The sequence below is a fragment of the Bactrocera latifrons genome, unplaced genomic scaffold (genome assembly GCF_001853355.1).
Source record: "Bactrocera latifrons isolate USDA-ARS-PBARC rearing strain unplaced genomic scaffold, ASM185335v1 scaffold_53, whole genome shotgun sequence".
Classification (NCBI taxonomy): Eukaryota; Metazoa; Arthropoda; class Insecta; order Diptera; family Tephritidae; genus Bactrocera; species Bactrocera latifrons.
In genome coordinates this window covers 896744-917850 of record NW_017537190.1, presented here as the reverse complement: position 1 = coordinate 917850, position 21107 = coordinate 896744, and the positions used below count along the sequence as shown (strand labels likewise).

Sequence of the window (21107 nt, the reverse complement as noted above, 5' to 3'; positions counted from 1 at the left end):
GGTCGTAGATATCTTCAAAATGAATTTCAATTCGTATAAAATTAGTTGTTTTTCCGGAAACTTTTTATGCTACGCCCAAACTGATATTGCGAGGCCGAAATGTGATCTATCGAGAGGTATTAGGTATTATTGGGATCAGTATACATTCAATATTGCAWCATCATTCGACAGTAAAAATATTTTGTTCACGTTGGTTTCCACACAATTTGTCCATCAYCCCAAAAAAAGGCTTGTGTTAGTTKTTCTAGCGAAATGTTAAAAAATTTCAATAGCGGTGCTTCAAAACACGTCGTGACAGAGGATGAATGGTGTATTTATGCGTTTGACYCCAAAAAATAWAACAGCATTMGAATTTACGGGTGTTTCAAGATGCGTCAAATCCAACTAAATTTGTTCGCGCACGAAGCACTTTCAAGCAAATGGGTGTCTGTCTGTTCTTTTTTGGAAAAACTTGACCGGTCGCAACCATGCCACTGGAACATCGCAGGATTGAAAATTCTGAGTGGGTGGAAGTGGGTGTTTTTTAAGAAATTGGGCACTCAACACATCGCTTTGCTAAGGTATCCATCATATAGTCCTGACCGAATGATTTCTTTTATTCCAGTTCGAAAAAACAAATTAAGAGGTCAACGTTTTTTGGCACTTGAACAGGTGGTTAATGCGTTCAGAACGCATGTTTTTGAATGATTAACATTTTTTGAGCTCTATAAGTTTAAGTTTAAGTTTGAGTTTTAGTTTAAGTTTGAGTTTAAGTTTAACGAAAAACTTGTATACTTTCAACATGACTTGTTGGTGTTGGTGAGGCATGACTTGATAAATAGTTACTCATACCTAGGAAAACACCCGAATGTCATGAACACAGAGCACAACAAAAATATGCTAATGTCAAATCCTATAATTTAATGCATAAACTATTTTTAAACAAAATTTAATGTTTGTTGTGTGTGAGCTAAGAGCGAGCATGCAAATTGAAAGGTAAATGTGAAAAAAAATCCGCATTTACACCCGCCAAACGGGGCAATAGTTAGCGCATAAAAGCGACAACATAGGACGCTTTTGGCATTTAGATGACTGATTTTTTTTAACTGCTGATTTGACGACTGCGATGTGACGTTGTGGGAATTTTGTTGCGCTACAAAATGGTAAGAAGTTATTTAGACTTCAAACGGATGAGTAACTCATTTTGGGTTTATTTGTTTATACATATACATATGTATATAAGTGTATGTGTGCGCAACACCTTGAATTTGCCATTTAGCACACATAAATAGTTGAAATTAAAATTTGAGAATTATTTAGTTGCTTGAGTGTAGGAACTGCAGTTTTTACGAACAATTTAGTTGCTGCCAAACTAAATGCAAAATTAGTTTTTTTTTTTTAATTGTCAATAAAATTTAGCCAGTTAGCGAGGCATATTTTTGTTTATATTATTATACATTTTCATTCACCTCCTATTATTGTTGTTTCTTTGTGCAGCTCCTGCGGCAGGGCACGAGTCAGACGGAACTCGATAAGATCGCCTCGTACTACTTCGACGGCCAGGGTAAAGCGCTGCGGCCAATGGTTACCATGCTGATGGCCAGAGCGATCAACTACCATTTAAATAAGGAATCAAGGTAAGCGCGCTCATAAATCGCACCTAATGCTTCAGCGGAACTAATTAAATGAAAACGTTGTTAATTAAAACCGCTCAAGCGATTGACTGTAATAAAGTCACAAATATTAAAAGAGTTTCAATGAAAATACAATAAAATGTTATAAAAGCGGCAAAAAGTAAAAAAAAAAAAAAMSRMAAAAWKWRSMAMMAMMAAWWAWTTAATTCAATTAGAGTTACTTGAAAATGCGCAGAAAATAAATAATTTCAATTTATTTCGATGAAATGCGCAATTAATGCGCTTCACAATACTTTTTGGCGYGCTTAGTGCCATAAATACACTTTTCAAAATTTCATTTTATAGTTTTGAAACTAAAATACAATTGTTAATAAGCAGTTTGTTGTTGCATATTTTTGCACGCACCAGCACAGCAACGGCACTGTAAAGCGTTATAAAGACGCATTTGATTGCGGTTGGCGCACGGGGCGTATGAGTGATCTGCGGTAAAATTCATGCTGTTAACTCGGCAGCATTTATTTGCCTTGCTGTTAGTTAATATTCGCATGTTTGTTGTTGTAAACAAAGCAAAAATACAACGCGTGCAACATTGCGTAAATGCGCATCGGCCAATAAATCCGACTATAATAGCGCCTTTTGAAGGTGTTTGCGAAAGGTTATACGGTCACCACGAAGCCGCCAATGGCACCAAAACCACCATTACTTACCATTTTTGCCACCGTTGCGCACATATACATATGCAAGTGTGTGCGTGCGCTGGCTGCGACTTTGTTTGTTTGTTGTGCGCGATTTCGCGTTTAGTTTGGCCTAAGCTTAACGGTGCTAATTAAACAGGAATTATTTCATTCATTGCACTGTTGCCTGCCAGCAGCCGCTGGCGCTGGCATGTGCGTCTCTGCTACCTTGCGCCGCTTCGCCATTGTTTGTTGCCTTTTATTTATTATTTTATTATTTATTTTTTTTTTTTTAGCAATTTAGTGAACAAACAACGCTTCATCTCGCTCTTCTCGGAAATGGTCCACTCTGCAAGTTTGGTGCATGACGATGTCATCGATCAATCGGATATTCGTCGCGGCAAGCCAAGCGTGAACGCGCTGTGGAATCACAAAAAGGTGAGTGGCAAATGTCAGTTAGCATTTGTTTGTSTATTTATTTTGCAGTAGAGTAATATTTTCTATGGAGATTTGCTATGCCCTTTAGTGAAGGTCATTGGTATAATRGCATGCCATTTGAATGCATGGTAAATTAAAAAGACATACACTAAATTTTGCTGTAGCTTTGTTTTTTGTCGAAAGTATTTGTAATATTTTTGCGAAGAATAAAAGCAACAACTTTTTATTATGGCTGTAAGACTTCGTAGTTTCGTAGAATTCGGATCACCACACCTTAGTATAACCACCATTTTGTGTAAGCTCTGCTATAAAAGATAAGTAGTAATTTTTCAAGATTGGATGTCAATAGTTAGTCCCAACTGAGTATACCCTCTTGACGTGAGTGTAGAGGAGGTTTAGTAGTGGAGGTGATACTATCTCAATCTGTACCGATGGGTTCAATATGAATTGCAGAGTAGAGATGGGGGTACAACATAGGATTTTTATATATCTCTATTTATTTGCCTACCAAACTCAGCTAGCAATATAGCTTTGCTAGTTTTGTCTTCGTCATAGATTACTTCCAGCATTGTTAACAAATAAAGGAAGGCTTTAAGCCCACAATCAGGTTAACTCCACTTATCCTTGATATGAGTCCTCGGTCACAGGAACATTATCGGTAAAAGCTTCGCTAATGAAAAAGCAGGCGAGTTGGCAGTCAGAAAAAGCCTATTTAGAGGAATTCCAGGCAGATATGCCATGCGCGCTGGGAACGATCAAAAGACAGTTCAAAACGCAATTTGAAAATATAGCTCAGAACAGATGGTAATTTATAACCAAATGCAAGAAAACGCAGCAAACGTTCCTAAATTGAAACAATTTTGAATATTTTTCGCTAAATATTTTAAAAAATATTCTGAAAAAAATCATACATAAGGCTATTTCAAATAACATTTCAAAAAGTATTAATTTAGACATATATGGAAACAGCGTTGCCAACTATCCAGAAAAGTAAATGTAGAAAAAGAATTTAAAGTATTAGCAAAGTAATGTCTTTAATTGAAATCTATATTTGTATAGGGTTGCCACCTATCGAAAAGTAAAAGTAGTAGGTATGATAAAAATAATTTAAATTTGATTGAAACATATATTTGCATAGGGTTGCCAGTTATCGAAAAGTAAGTCCGAAATTATTTCGAAAGTTTAGTCAAGCATGTCAGAGAATAATATTTGGGAATTTGGTTTTTAAATGGCTTTCCGTTTACATTTTTTGGAATGCAGTTGCCACCTATTCAAGTATGTAATACTGAAAAAATAACATCAAATATGTGCCTGACGAAAACAGTAAAAAATTGTACATTATGCAAAATATAAAAATTTAAGGAAATATACCGGAAATTCAGCAAATTAGATATATTTTTTTCACAGAGTTGCCACCCAACGATAAAAATAAAATATTACAGTATGTCGATCAATGCTGCCATCTATACAAAAAAGTAAGATAGAAAATATTATAAAAGTGTTGTTTTGGAATAGAGTTGCCATATATAAAATGCTTGTAGTTTTGAAAAAGTAGAACAAAATGTATACCAAGCATAGGGATTTTAAGAAACTTTTCGAAAAGTCTTGAATTTGCATAAAAATCTACATAGCGTTGCCACTTGTCGAGAACAGCAAAAAAGAGAAACAGTTCATTTTTTTATTTAAGGAAATTTAAGAAAATATTAAAAAAAAAAGTTACAATTTTGGCACAGTGTTGCCACCTATCAATAAAGGTAAAACTAAAAACATTATTACCGTATGCTAAGCATAATTAACTTAAGAAAGCCTTCCCAAATGTCTTAATTTACGATATTTCTTATCATAGCGCTGCCATCTATCAAAAAAGTAAACTTGAAAAAATATTACAGTATGCCAAGCGTGAGCAATTTAAGAAAACCTTCCCAAAAGTTTTAATTTACGAAATTTTTTACAGTAGCGTTGCCACCTATTGAGAAAGTAAATCTTAGAAAAATATAACAGTTTGTCAAACATGCAGAGTTGCTGGAAAGTTTTCAATTTAGTTAAATTTTGGTATATATGTAGTTGCCACCTGATGCAAGTAGTAAAACTAAAAATAATAAGAACTTTTGCTAGATTTGTTACGGAAGGTAAACACAGTTTAAGTAATAAAAATGTGTATAAGTATTCACATTTATTTTCAAGCAAACACTTTATAATATGTTCAACTCGCAATCCTCAAAATGCTATTTCAGCTAAGCAAACCCTAAGATATGAATTGATTTTCGGAAACACTAACAGAAATTCATTAAGAGGTATATTCATGGTCAACATGGTATCCAACTAACAAAATTTGCATCTTTATAGTCTGAGTGGACTATAACTCGATTTCAAAACTTCTATATTATCGTTATTAAGGCCATTTCAAACAAAGTGCATATTATTACATAGTTCAAAGAAACAATTGACAGCCAATCAAAGTTAGATTGCTTTAAATACCGTTTCAGCGCTCGTGTTAATTGCTGTTAATAAAAGTGCAGTTATTTTCGTAATTGTTTAATAGTGTAAGATTATACGAGCATTTACGTCCCATTTGCAAACCAACAATTTTTCTAAATTCTCAATTTACTGCGGACTGGTTTTGACTACTMGCCGCCGCTTTTGGTTGCAACATCAAAATTAGCCAAGTGTCGTGCTATTGACCGCCTGAAAAKCAACGTCAAAATGGCCAAACTCGTTGCCACTGCCAGCAACAAGCTGACTCAACCGACTCAACTGACTAACTGTCCGCAAATTGCGTGGTCAAACAACTGGCATTTAAGGCCTTTCAACGATTTATATACTTTATTTACTTTAATTCGTCCGATCTTTGCTGGATTCGGCAGCAAGTGTCCATTTTCGGTTGGTAGAAATTTCCTAAACGTTCGYTGAAGGTCCCTGGCCGAGCTGAGCTGCTGCGTCGAGACGTGCTGCGCCGATATGGGAAATGAGAACAAGTTTACGTCGATGTTGCAACAAATTGTCGGTAGCCGCTGGTGTCACCATGCCCCTACCCACGGTGGTATTGATAGCAAGTCTTCGATTGGCGGGGCCATATGTGGACCGACTCGCTTTGGAATAATTGCACTCATTTTTGGCAAGCGGATTATTTAGCTGTTTTATTGCTGCCGCCAAACGTTGCATGTGTAAGCRATTTGTTGCACTTGCTGCAGTTGTTGTTGTGACATGTGCCACAAATCGAAAATGTGCAATTTAGCTGCCTAAAAACGGGTTCGTATTCAACTCGGTGTTCATGTTCGCCTGATTTTGCCAAAAAGCGGAAAGCAGTGGGTATGTTTGCATACATACCATACATATTATATACATATACATACACTTATATACATATACAAACAGGCACTCATATCCATAGACATATTTATAAATTTGGCTGTCATGTCAATTCGATGGCTATCGCCAGCGATTACGAAATTCGGCAATGTATAATATTGATGGCATTAAATAGTGTGCTTAAGCAGGTTATAATCTAGGAGTGGTGGTCCACATATCTAAAAAATATTTGTTGTTGTTTTGGCTGGAGCTCTACAGAAAAGTTGCCTACCTTGTTGCGGCTGCAAAGTGTCTGGTGTTAGGTAATGGAAATTAAGGTTTTACTGTTTTGTTTGTCTCTCTGACACACAGAAGATAGATGAGTCTTACCTTTAAAAAATTATTTAAAAAAACTATGACAATATAGCATGTTTAGTGTGTAAAAATAATAACAAGGATTATTAGTTACTTTAGAGTTTTCTAAATTATTATTTTTATAAAGGATGATCCAGTTCCTGGTTCCCTACTTTAAAGAAAAAAACACARAAAAATCAAATTTAATGGAGAATGTTTATAATCATTCGAAACAACATTCTTTGGCATTTACTTTTTGAGGATTATCGCTTTCAAATGATGACCGATGTTAAGTCCAATTGTCGATGACTCGTTCGAGCATTTCGACTAATAACTGGCGAATGGTACGCGTGATGTTTTGCCCCGAAGGCTTGAATTGGAGCGGAATTATCCGCATAGAATTGAGACTTTTCATATCCTCATATGAAAAACAGARTGATATCACACGATCCGGTTGTCTAATCGACCGGACCGAAAGGTGAAATTATTTTATTATCCAAGTGTGCTCTCAAACCACTGATGCGACGTGTGGAAAGTGGCGCCGTCTTCTTGAAACCAAATGTGTCCGAGATCACGAGCTTCAGTTCAGGCATGAARCAGTCCGTTATCATGGCCTGTGTGCAAATATATCCGTGTGGCCGCTTGAGTTCGTATATATCCAGACTTAATAGATATGAGTCCTTCTGAATATTTATATAAGTTGCGACACGCATCATCGATCCTTCGGATTACGCCTACCTCATTTTCGCGTAAATATTCAGAAGCCATCAGTGATTCACCTCCAAATTCAATTTTTGGGCATGTGTTGCGATCCTGTACACCAACTGTTTGTCAATCTATGTTCATGTGAGCCCATTTGATTTTATTCGATTAATATTGGTTTTATCGGACTAAGTAACTAAGTTCCGGTAAGTGATTGTGAAATGTTATTATTATTGGCAAATTTGACCCGGACTGAGGAAAAAATACTTTTTCAAAAATTTGACGAACAATTGTTGAGTTGATGCATATGAGATGGTGAGAATCTCTGCTATCTCTCTGTTGCCAACTCTACGATTTTCAAGAACTGTTTGTTTAACTTTTACGATATTATTGCCATTAACGACACATTAGTCTGGGTTAAATTTGATCATATGGCAATTTGCATCAACACGATTTAGATAAGCCTCCAGTTATACTTACAAAAATTATTAATTTTATTATTAAATCATATTTAATCAGCATTACGATTATGCTTGCTCCATAAAATCTTTTAAACTCCATTTTCCGTTTTTTTGCGGCAATTTTGAACGTCTGTGCCATTTAATAGTAATTTGGCATCTATTATAAAAACAGTAACTGCTGCTAGCAACCAAACCATTGATGCAAGTCAAAAGCTAATTAATTTTTAGATAGTGTTGGATGTACGAAGGTTGGTTATAAAATAATAATTCTTCCTAAAAAAAATACCATAAACTCCATTTTATTATTGTGTGTGTTATGAATTATTGACAAGTATGCGTTTTTCGATGTAAAAAATTCTATTTAAAGGCGGTGAACAATCTTTAATATCGAAAACTCCAAGCTTGTTAATGATGTTTGACACTCAAGAGTTAATAAACACCAGTTGAATATATGGAGTTTACAAAAAATGGTTCCGTTTGGATGTTTGAATGACACTAATAGAAACGAGCTAAGATTCTATATATGGCACACTCTGAGTTTAAGAGTAGTGTTTAATATTTAAGAGTCAATAAACTCGAGTTAAACATTTTGTGCTTACTAACAACTAACATGTTCCTTTTGGATGTTTGAGAAACCCTAATTGARGCGAGTTCAATCACTAATTTGAAAGCCTCCATTAAACTCGGAGTGTCTAATATTTAATAAACTCGAGTAAAATATATGGAGTTTGTAAAAAACTGTTCCTTTTGGGTGTTTGAGTAAATCTAATTAAAGCGAGTTAAAATTTTATATATGGAAAACTYCGAGTTTAATAGTACTGTTTGACATTAAAGAGTAAATAAACTCGAGTTAAATATTTTATGTTTATTAGCAATTATTAAGCGTTTTTTAGGTTACATTTTATGTATAGTTGACTCCTATTTTATTAGTGGTGTTTAACAGTGGAGAGTCAAAAGTTGAGCTTTTTGTTTTTTTTTTATAGAAAAAAGATATTTTCGAGTTAATAATCTAACGAGAAAGATTTCAAAGTATAAGAAATCACCACTTTACATATAATGATTTTCTAATTCCATTCTAAAATCTGGGCTGTAACCGCCTTAAATACAAGCCACACCTCGTATAACTGTGGTATTGTTTACAAATATCTTAGTTAACTGTTAATTTTTTTTTTCACCAAAAACGATAAGCCATCAAACACTTGACATGAAAACCAAATATTTTTCCGCATTTTTCAATTTATGTTCAACTTGCTTAACACTTTAAATGAGTGTTGAASTTAAATCCGATATAGTTTAACCTCAAATAGTCGCAGAAACAGTAAAAAATAGACAGATATCAATTATGTGCGAAATATTTAACGAAAATTGCTTAACACCGCTCAAAGATAAATCGAGAAGAAGAAGAAGAAGAATAAGAAAAAAAAACCCGACGAGTTTGCACTTTGCATAGCAAAATCGAAAATTACGCAATGCGTGTAAACAACACAGCCAGCGTTATCCATACCAATCGAATTAGCGGCRAGCGCACAGGGCGGAATAGCGGTAGCTGACGGCCTGACAACCAGCAAACAGCAGGCGGCAGACAGTGGCCGACAGAAGTATTCGTTCAGCATGATTACGTTTAGCATTACGTGAATGCTGACAAATTTATGTGTTTATGCGCTTAAAAGCTGGCGTGTCTTATGACGGCTTAGTTGATTCGAAATTTGTGGTATTTACAACAATAGCAAAAAAATACAAAATGAAGTAAGCTAGTAAAGTGTTGAAAACATTGTAATGAATTTCGCACTTGCATATTTCCCATTGCATATGTTCTTTTTATATATAAATACTCTATAATTGTAAATTGCTCATGGCGCCGAAATGTATGCTACGCTTTCGTACATAATTTGATACAAACTTTTTTGACATACATACATAACTGGTTAATTGAAGATTCGCGGTCTTCTATAGTAAAACACATTTTTTGGCAAAATTTTTTTCAGCCAATTTGGACACTGACGTTCTCCGTTATTCCAATATTATTTCATGAAACCCGTAAAGACTCGTGATAGAAGGGTTAACCTAAAAGACCTAGACAGATATGTTTGTTGAAGTTAGCTGATGGCTTTAATAAGTACTCGTTTAAAACAAATTATATACAATACATGTTTTTTATTTGTTTTTGTATTATTTACGTTTATAAATACCCAAAAAATCATTAACGTAAAATTTAAACTTATTCCGATTCCTAAGTGATTCATTATTTTACCGAAATGACAGCTGAAATGCATTCGWTTTTCATATTTTTTCTTTTCCTTTTCTTTTTTGTTATTGTTTTTACTAATTCACTTACGACTATTGCTTACAGGTTACAATGGCTGGTGATTATGTACTTTCCATAGCTTCGATTATGATTGCTCGTCTCAAGAGCGATGATGTGACGATTATTCTAAGTCAGGTGAGCAAAAAATAAAAATGAATAGAGAAAAATAGAGAAAATTACGTTATTTGTGGGAATATGCATTTTCTGCAGCAATTTGCTTAACAAATATTTATTTGCATTCAAATAATTCGATTGAAGAGTTCTAAATCAATAAAGTAGATATGTTGAGATGAATATGACAGTAACTGACAGTATATAATTTATAACAGTAACATGAAATACAAGAACTAATTTTAACTTTTTAAGCAGATTTCATCATAACAATCATAAATTTTTTTTTAACAACATAATTATCGATCTTTTGTAATTTTTGAATATTTTGACCGCATAAAAATGTTTGGTCATATCTTTTTTTTCTTCACAAAACATTGTGTTTTTTCGATAAAAAATTAGAAAACTTTTTTTTTACTATATTTCGATTATTTTTTCAYATGTTTCCATAAATTTTTGTTTATTTTCTTAACCTAACTTTAAAAGTATGTYGATTTACTATTTTACTAATTTTCGATTAAAAATATCGTTTTTTACTTTATTTCGATAACTTTTATTGCAAAAATTTAAAAATATTTTATCGACTGTGTTATAGTCACTATAATTTTATTCTTTAAAAATTTATCGATTTAGTTTTCCAACTTTCGATTAAAATTAATCGATATTTTTTATATTTCGAAACTTTTTATATTTTTTCCTTAAACCTTAAAAAATAGTTTATAATTTTTAAAATATATTTCGATAATTTTTTTATTTCCATGGTTTTTTTCAAAAACTTAAAAAATAGTTTATAATTTTTAAAATATATTTCGATAATTTTTTTACTTCCATGGTTTTTTGTCGCATAAACGTAAAAAATAGTTTATAATTTTTTTAAAAATATGTTTCGATCATTTTTCTTTATTTCGAATTTTTTTAGCTTATTCTCTTAACCCAATGTTCATATTRTGTCSATTTATTTTACTTATTTTCTATTAAAAATATCCTTTTATCCTCTACTTCGATAGTTTTTTATCGCAAGAACTTTAAAAACTTATTATCAAATATTTTTTTTCACACAACAATTTTACTCTTAAAAATGATATTGATTTATTTTTCTAATGTTCGATTAAAAATGATCAATTTTTTTTAGGAAAGTAAATTGTTTTCTTTGCGTTTATTTTTCATGTTTTTTCTTGATTTTTTGTGTATAAAAATATATTATCTTTACTAAACGACAATACAAAATTATTCTACAATTAATTACGATGCCACGCCATCTACATTTCATCATATTTTATGAAATTAAATATACCTTTGTATTTATGGTATATGTATGTATAAGATTATAATTATTACCTATGCTCCTGCCTCACAAGATCACCGATAAATTGTCTGCGAACTAAGCATCTTGCAAAAAAAGCTCGCTGTGATTCCCTTGAGCTTGTGAATCCCTWTATAYTTTAMAAWTATATTTTTTACTTCYTTTCTATTATAATGATACTTTATGGTAGGTTCTGTAAGACAACAGCATCAAGCGCATTACGCGCCATTTATCTGTCTCGACTATTGCGATCTAAAAACCTGAAAGGCCGCCTGCGTGCTGCATTACTTCCGCAGTGTTGAACTCTACGTCTTTTGCTTCGCTCATACTTCARTGATTCTGTCCTGTGTAAACTCGAAAATGCAGTTGTCCCCTCAGCCTTCAGCATTSCTTTAACAACTGCACCTTGCAAGCRCACCAGACRCATGAGTAAACACAGATGAACACAGACTTTAGAATTATTCCTGCAGTAATATACATTTGTTTTTCTTTTAAAAGAAGAAACGTTGCTGCCGGACATGCCTTAAAAAATATCTTGAAGGGTTACGAGTTCATTGGTATTGAACTTTTTGGAGGCCATTCAGTGGTGGGCTACCTGATTGACAACTATTCTACTGCTCATCATTGTTTTTCCTTCAGAGTATTCCTTTTGCATTATTTGTGCCTGTAATCCTTTATTCTTTTATACCTCTGTGTTCTCACAGCATTTTGTTCGTTATAGTTTTCGTTTCGTTGGCGCACCTCATGAATGCGTTTCTTAGTCACAATGCCGTCGAAGTGTAATAAAATACAAAAGCTTTATGCATACATAATTAAATCATCTCTTGATTTACAATTTTTATATTCGAACGATAAAAGACATTTTACCGATCATTTTCTACTTATACGTTATATGTTCTCGTTTACTATTGTTTTCTCGAGTCATTAATCTTCCGACTACTCGATGTCATTTGTGCATGTTGTCTGATTTTACGATACCTGAAGTGTTTGTGAAATGCACTTTTTATTGTGTTTGCAAAAAGTCCAATACCAAGTATATTACTATATATGACTTCAGAGGAACATTTCCATATTGCATATTTTTTGATACACTTTAACCCTTGTTTTCTCAACTGAGTTGGTCATTTGAGCCCTTGTTTTTGTTATTGAAAATAATTGTTTAAAGCTAAAATTTTAGATAAAACAAAATTAGAGAAATTCTATAGTCAAGAATTTTGCGCTATATATGGAAAATTCAATCTTCATTAGAAACGACGGGTTATTATATTATTATAACACGTGGAATGCAATAAATTGATAATAAGTAGTTTCCACTATTTCTTAAGTGGGTTTCATAGAGTTATAAAGAGTTGCTTTTTCGTTATCAGTACTAACAAGCTCGTGTGGTTTATTTAAATTTAGCTTTGATAAATATTTTAGTTATTGATAATACATAAATTGTGTTCATAAAAATATCTTTTTTTTTGGAAAATATTGAACTTTGAATATCGATTAATTTTTAGCGATACATTTTTATCAATATATTTTTAAGATGTTTTGAATTTAAGCATGGTTTGTGAGTAATTTTCGAAACTTTTAACAATTATTTATCGATAAAAATAATATAATTTTAATATAACTTAATTTATATCGATATATTTTCAACGTGTATGGAATGCGAGTATATTTTGGATGAAGTTATCGATACTTTTGACAATTTTTTGGATAAAAATAATAAAATTTTAATATAGATTAATTTTTATCGATAAAATTTTAAAGTTTTTTTAAATTTGAGCATATTTTGTAAGAAATTATCGATACTGCTAAAACAATTTTATCGATAAAACATATAGTTTTTAATATCGATTATTTTTTATTGATATATTTTTAACGTTTTTCGAGTATAAGTGTATTTTGTGTGAAGTTATCGATACTTAAAAAAATTATCGATTAAAATAATTATGATAATTAAACAAGTATCTTTCKTATTATTGAAACTTAAATCTAGTTTTAAAATATTAAATATAACTTAAAATTAATATGTTTGAATATATTAAAATTGGGCAGTTTTGAATCGATATGTAATCTGAATTTACTATGCAATGATCGAATCATAAATATCGATAGTTTTATGTTTTTTAGACACATGTATTCAGCAAATTTGGCATGCATAATTTTTTAAGGCAACGATACAATYTGAGAATATTTTATTCCGTTCGGTCCATTATCGCATATATTATATAATACATAGCTGTCACATAAACTGAAGAATAAGAAGAAGAAGATTGTATTGAAAACTCTTTTATTTGATAAGATATCTTCACGAAATTCGCCATAAATTATTGTCCAAGGCAACACTATATTATTATTTACATTATATATAATATATTTTTCAGATTTGCCTGTGGCACTTTTCATCCTTATTTTATTGAAATAACAATGATTTGAAGAATCACTTGCAAATACTCGCCTTTTATTGCAATATAATATAATATTTACTGCATGATCACATTTTTCTTTACTTAAAGCGAACGTACATACATATGTAAATATTGTATGTATGTACATATGTGATATTTGTAGTATGAATGGCTTATGCATACTTGTAAATAAATGCAAGCAAATAACTATCAGCGCAATCAGCGCTCGCACATGCCTATTAATAAGCGCGAAAACTTACTATATTTCTAATAAATTTGCTCTTAATTTGTCAAGCACGTAACAGCGTCAAATTACATAAGCGCCGCGGCAATGAAATACAAAAAAAATATTCCACTCACAAATAAAATCGAATGCAAACAATAGCAATTGTTATCAGTGGCGTGTCAATATTAGAAATTAGTAAAAATATGCTTGCGCATGTGTTAGTGTGTGATGTGCATGCATTTTTGTTGCTAGGTGGCATAGTGGTAAAATTACAAATTTAATAAAATCCAAATATACAAATAGAAATGAAACTATTTTAGTGTTTCAAATGCCTTTTGTGCATTTGAAAGCGATCAAAATACATACATATGTATATACTGAATGCATATAAGTTTATCTACGTGTATGTATGCGCGTGCGTTTCTATTGTTTGCTTAAAACATCGAAAATCCCATCAAATTTGAATGACACTCGGCCACAATGAAATTTTGCATGTGTACACAATTCAAAAATGTAAACAAACAAAACGCAACGTAACGCAATGAAATTAAATGATATAAAATGTAATGAAATGGTTTGCGGCTGCAGCTGTAAATTGGTAGCGCTGGCGACTTGGTCAATGCTTAAAGCGCACCCAAGCGCTCCGCAAAATAACACACGAATATCTGCATATACATATGTGTGTGTGTGTGTTTGAGGTTTTTGGGGCCATGCTGGTTACACCGTTTGATGTCTGCCCTACTCACCCAATTTGTTAATACTGTTTGTAAACACATGCACACACACATATRTATRTATATATATATACATATGTAAATATCGCTGCGTACATAGGTAGTGCCCTGTGCCTAAGTGACTCTGGCTGTCACCGCGTTTTGTAAATCCCATTAAAATTGTCGATTTTACAGTTTTCTGCCAGTTGTTGACCACAAATTCCGATGGCGCGCTGCTGCTCCTATGATTTGTCGTATTTATTTGTATTTATTTACCTTGCAAGCGGCGCGCTAACGCAGTTGTTGGGCCTGTAGTTGTTGTTTAAGTGCAGTAGTAGTCATGGTTGTTGTTGTCACATTCCCTGCTTGCTGACAATTTGAGCTTTGGCCTCATATACATATACACATGTGCATATATCTCAGCATATTTGTGTTCACTTGTCTGTCTATAACATAATTCCTATTGCTGTTGTTGTTGGAATGCCATGCGCGTTTAGTGCAAAGGGTGTGCCAAAATTAAGTTTACAATTCGTCTTACAAATCGGCGCTTGCTTATCCCCATACATTCATTTGCATGCATAAATTACCGTGAACACCGTTAAAACCACTCATCTTCGGCACATAAATACACACATACAAAGACAAACTGTTGTCAATTTAGTAGCGCTGTCTATTGGTTTTTTCACAGTCGTAAGTTATTAACCACGCGCTGACGCCGCTTAGCAGCGTCTCAGAAGCATTTCTCACTAAATTATTGCATAATTTTCCAAATATTCATTAGCTTTGCTCAGTTATTGCCCATGTGCGTTTGTGTGTATTGGTTTCTTCATCGCATTTCTTACGCAGTTTCGTTGTCTCAGCTTTTGTTTCCGCATATTTACATAAAGATTTTGGCATCACAAATGCGATTTGCTTGGTTGGTCATAACAAATTTGGTTTCTTAATCAAGTTTTTGGCTAAAACAGTTTTTGTGTTCCGTAAAAGTTGCGTTGGTAGGGTGTCAGTTGTTGTTTTTGTAAGAGATGTTTAGAAAGATCTTTTTTTGTGAATATTATGGYGGAGAAAAGTATTTGCGTAAGCAATATAAAATTTAAACTATTAATAAGTAAAGTGGTGTATAAATATGCATTTTCTAGCAGCTGTTTGATATGAATGCGTCATGGCGTATACGTAACATTCGGTGTCGAGTACACAGTGCAGGTAATTGCTTGTAGTGATAAGTACGCATTACCTTTCATAGAATCTTCAAGATTGCTTTGTAAACTATTGTTTGTTTATAATTAAATTTAGAATAATTGATTTTACTAATGTTTCCAAATCATCTTTGTTTATTTTGTTTTTCGTTTTTTGKAAAATTAAAATTTTTTATAAACTTTTGTAAAAATAATTGATTTATAGTACATTGTAGTTAAGGAAAAAATCGTACTTTATCGATATTATTTTCGATAAATAATAAAATCGAGAATCGAGATATTTTATTCGATAAATAATAAAATCGATTATTGCTGAATTTTAGCACTTCTCTTTAATTTTTCGGGCAGGGGGCAAGTTAAAATTTTTTCAATAAACTGTTGTAAAGATGAATATGAATTGCAATAATATAAAACAATTATAACTTTTTTGAACTATACTAAAAGTAGCAGAAATATCGAATTATAACTATGTATATTATTCGATAAGTAAAAAAGGTTTTTWAAAAAAATCGAATTTTCGAYATATTATATAACATAAGCTCTGTTCTTTGATCGACTTATTGTGGAATTTAAAATTTTTTTCAATAAACAGTTGTAAAAATAGTTAAACACAATAATTATCATACAAAAAATAATTATAAATGATTTGCATTGTACTTAAAGTAAGGAAAAGTATCGATTTATCGACATATTAATTGTAAATTTTAAAATCAATAATTGATAAATCGTTTTCATTATACCTACTACAGTGTGGTAAAATAAAAATATGGAATTATTTTAATTATAATAGAAGTAAAAATATCAAATTATCGACATATATATTCGAAATTATAGGTAATTTTTGGTATACCTACAAAATTGTAGTAAGGGTAAAAATATCGAATTATCGATATATTTTTAGATAAATTTTAAAATCGATAATTGAAAAATTAAAGATAATTTTTGGCGTACCTACAACATTATGGTAAAAATATAAATATCGTATTATTGTAATAATAAGGAAAAAAAGTTATGGATTTATCGATAATTTATGAAATCGATAACCGATTTTATTTAACACAATTTTAACGTTTCTACTGTTTACTTTCAAAAGTTCCCATGCTAAAACTATAATAAACTGCTTATGTAAATATACATATAATATGTGTGTGTAGTTAATGTAAACTCGTTTTAAAATTTAAACAATATTCACATTGTATAGGCAAAGAAAGTCAATAAATATATTCTGTCCTAACAATAACAGGCTTTATATACTAACACAACAAACATAAAATGCAAAATTCCTAAACAATTGTTTTCTTTGAACTAAATTGTTCAAGGTAATTGTTCTCGAGAAGTCTACTATTTACAATAAGGTTGAGTTAACGATGTCAAAATTAAAAAATACTAACTGACAGAAGCATAGAAATGTACAAAATTTCGATTGTTGAATGTTAAAGGTAAAATTACAGAATTTAGGTGTGAAARGTTCTTGATTTTGGTGTATTTTCTTATAGCTATCAAGGAGCGTTCCATACCGCTATTAACATTCAATGAAATATATCGATACATATGTATATCGATGTTATCGAAAAATATCGATTTATCGATACTTATATCAAATAAGTATATTAATAAAATATTTCTCAGAAACTGATCATATCATTTCGATTCTAATAACCAATAATGCTGCTTGTACTTATTCCTCACCCAAACGAAACCAATACGATATTAATAATAATACGAGCAACACGATAGAAGAAATCAYACTAGTGCCGTGCGGATTTCCATTCTTCCATTTTCTTTACGCGTTTGCCTAAGCATGACTTTAAGGACCTGAAATAAATTTCTAGAAAATATCACAATAGTCGACARAGATATTCATTAATAGATTGGTTAAGCTGTCACTAAAAATTAAGCAATTCCGAAGGTGAGCTCGTGTCTGTTTCTGACTAAGATATGCTTTCAATCACCATGCGTTATGTTGTTATGAATGAATTGATTTGTTCAAATAAACCTAAGCATCACTAGAATTCGAAAATTTAAACTAATTAACACCTTAAGTTCTAAATACTTCGATATAGCGAAGTAGTTACGTGTTAAGTATAGACAACAGCCAATTGATGAATAGAGTCAATAAAAGTTTTCAAAAATAAAATAAAATAATGATCAACTATTTAAGTACTAGAACTTGTTAATTGATATTATTCTTACTCTCACTTGCAACCAAAATTTGTAATCATTTCGTTATCTTATACTACTTAGATTTACAAAATTAATTAAAACAAGAAAAAACGTTAACTTCGGCTGCACCGAAAGTAATATACCCTTCACAGGTGCATTTATTTTAGTAGCTATTTGTTCAATTTATATGGAAGCTGTATGCTCTAGTAATCCGGTATGAACAACTTTTTCGGAGATTATATTATTACATTAAGCAGTAATCCATATCAAATTTTTTGAAGATACCACGTGAAATGCGAAAGTTTTCCATACAAGCCCTTGGTTCTGATCGTTCGGTTTGTATGGCAGCTATATGCTATAGTAAGCCGATCTGAACAATTTCTTCAGAGATTATATTGTTGCTCTAGAAAATAACCTGTGACAACTTTGSTAAAGATACATTGTCAAATGGGAAAGCTTTCCATATAAGAACTTGATTCCGATCGTTCAGTTTGTATGGCAGCATATTTAGTGTGTAAAATAATTAAATTTTGGGATTAAAATAAACTACTTGAAATTCATTGTCTTGTTTTTATAAAACTATAAATTCAAGTGTATTTGAAAACGCCTTAGGTATAAAAGTAATAGTCGCAGCTTCCTTAGTTCACTGCGTTCGTTTGCCACTAATTCACTCATATGGCACATGACCTTTTTAAGAGCTTTAGCGCAGAAACAGGTTCTTTTTAAGATTCAATTTTTCCCATTTCGAGTATAAAAGGTTAACCAGAATGTCCGGTTGATTCCCGATAATCAAATTCATGCTTAGGCGATTGTCACAGTCGTTACGGTTATTTTCCATAAAATAAAATCTGTGCAAATAAGTCTTGTGACCAACAAGTTCTCAAACCACGCGAGTTTATATTAAAAAATGCACAAAAATAATTCTTTTACAAAATTACAACAAAACGAATGTTTTTATTATGSAGAAAACCCCAAATTAGCGCATTAATATTGTGGATTTCGGGGATTTTTTCTCGCTGTCGCTTGGAGCATTCTTCTAAAAAAAGRTTTATCTGAGAAAGGCGCGAGAACATAAGTATTGGTGTCTGCCTGTGCCTGCGAGCTGTATGTTTGTGTTCTAGAAGGTAATAATCGTGATTCAAATGCAAATATTATGTAATACCGGCTTGATGATTTACGTTGAGTGTTCATGCATGTATAGTATATTTGTTGTTTGTTGGCGTGTGCGAGCACCGCTTAGCATCTTCACAAATGAGTGCGAACTTTTGCGAATTTTCGCTTTTTTGTTTTTTTTTTTGTTTTTTTTTGAAATGTGTATATAAAAGAACTTTTATTCACCCATAAGGTAATATTTGTCATGCTTCTATTTTGGAAAAATTTCATATGCCCACGAGTGCCATTAATGTCGCATAAAATATATTATTTTCATGTTTGAGGCGATTTAAAAATCATTAAAATTATGGTTTTCGCATAACACGTGCCAAATGTAAATTATGTATAACTTAGGCATGTGTCCATATGTATGTTTACCTACAGCGAGTATTGAGTAAAAATTTAAAACTGAAGCTCATTATGTTGAATGCTGGCCTCCGGTAACACTTTGATACAGCAAATATATTTTTTGCAACAGAGATGAAATTTGTGGTGTATAAATAAAATGGAGTGATGCTACTGACAGTTAATATAATTTTATCGGTACACACTCTTAAACCCCTCAAATGTGTATGAAAGTTAAAAAAAAGATCATCAGCTGTATAGAAACTAGAAATGTTATAAAAATAATATAGTAATTAGATATTCAATAGTTATTAAAATACCTTTTTTTTAGATTTTATATACCGATAAATGTAATGTTATCGAAAAATGTACGGTTATTAATATATATTGTTATTGAAAAATGATATGTTATTGATAATTATTGTAATTATAAAGTTACCGATAAATATAAAATTATCGATAGATATCGAAAAAATATGGTTATATCGATATGTAGACGACTTAATAGTTTGCACAACCWTTTACCGAAAAATGCAATGTTATCGATAGTTACGTTATTGTTAATGTAAAGTTATCGATAAATTTAATGCTATTTAAATTATGAATTTATCGATTTATATAAAGTTACCGACAAATACAAAGCTATCGATAAGTGCGAAATTATGTATAAAAATCGTACAATAGTTACATATTTCAATATGCGGACAATACTTTGTACAAAATTCTACTTAAAGTGTTTTTCAAATACAAAGTATAAGTGATTAAACATGAAAATGGGAAGAAAAAAAAACAGCTTTGAAAAACAACGTTRTATTTCTGAACTAATCTTTTTTATTTTTTTGGATTCTCATATGACTGATATATGAGAAACAGTCCGTGATTTGAGAAAAATTAGCATTTGTTACTTTTTATGCCGTTTGCTAACTTACAAACTAGATTCAAACATTTGTTAACTGATAAGTTGAGTAAATATGAAAACCCATTKGGGTTTTAAGTTCATTCACTCAAAGTGATTTTTTGCTTTTATACGTTTGTGTCGCCGGYACAGCTGTTTGTAGGTTTTGTTCTTTCTTTACTGGTATATACCTAGAGCAGCATAAATTAAATTAGTAAATCCCCAGCTAAAATACTCTGAGTCGTTTATTTCTTCAGCAAACAGGTATTCGAATATCTTTGCTTATGGGTATGTTTGGATGTACATGTATGATTTGACTATTAAAAGGTGCTAAATGTAATTTACATCTTCATTTTATTTACAAAACTATCCCAGAAATTTGCGAGGCAGAAAATAAACATTCTTATTTCATATCTAAGCGGGATTTTTAACATAAAATTCTCAGAAGCACCGAGAAGATTTTGTTATTAGTTACTCAAATTGTAAMATTTTTTTTTATCTCAATAAAAGTTTGTATAAATAAATATGTTCTGGATATGTCTTCGTGTCCTGTTTTGTCCGGGCTAAACTCCTAAACTACTGAACTGATTGTAGCAAAATTTAGCATGATATACTCAGATTGATTCAACTTGAAAGATAGGATAGTTTATATCGCAATATAAAAATATAAAAATTTCTTGCCACCTTTTGTCCTAGGTAAACTATTAAAGTACTCAACTGATTGTAGCAAAATTTAGCTTGCTATGTTCAGTTGGTTCCAACTAAGTTTATG

The 21107-nt window shown here is 31.6% G+C and overlaps 1 protein-coding gene across 1 annotated transcript in view; it reads left to right on the top strand.

Moving 5' to 3' along the window:
- The window catches only part of LOC108974158 (decaprenyl-diphosphate synthase subunit 1), a gene marked incomplete in the record, with an annotated part of 75484 nt that overhangs the window by 42692 nt on the left and 11685 nt on the right, over positions 1 to 21107 (top strand). The window contains 3 exon segments of the mRNA XM_018941842.1: positions 1477 to 1616; positions 2584 to 2725; positions 9881 to 9970. Of these exon segments, the coding sequence (XP_018797387.1) occupies positions 1477 to 1616; positions 2584 to 2725; positions 9881 to 9970 (372 nt within the window).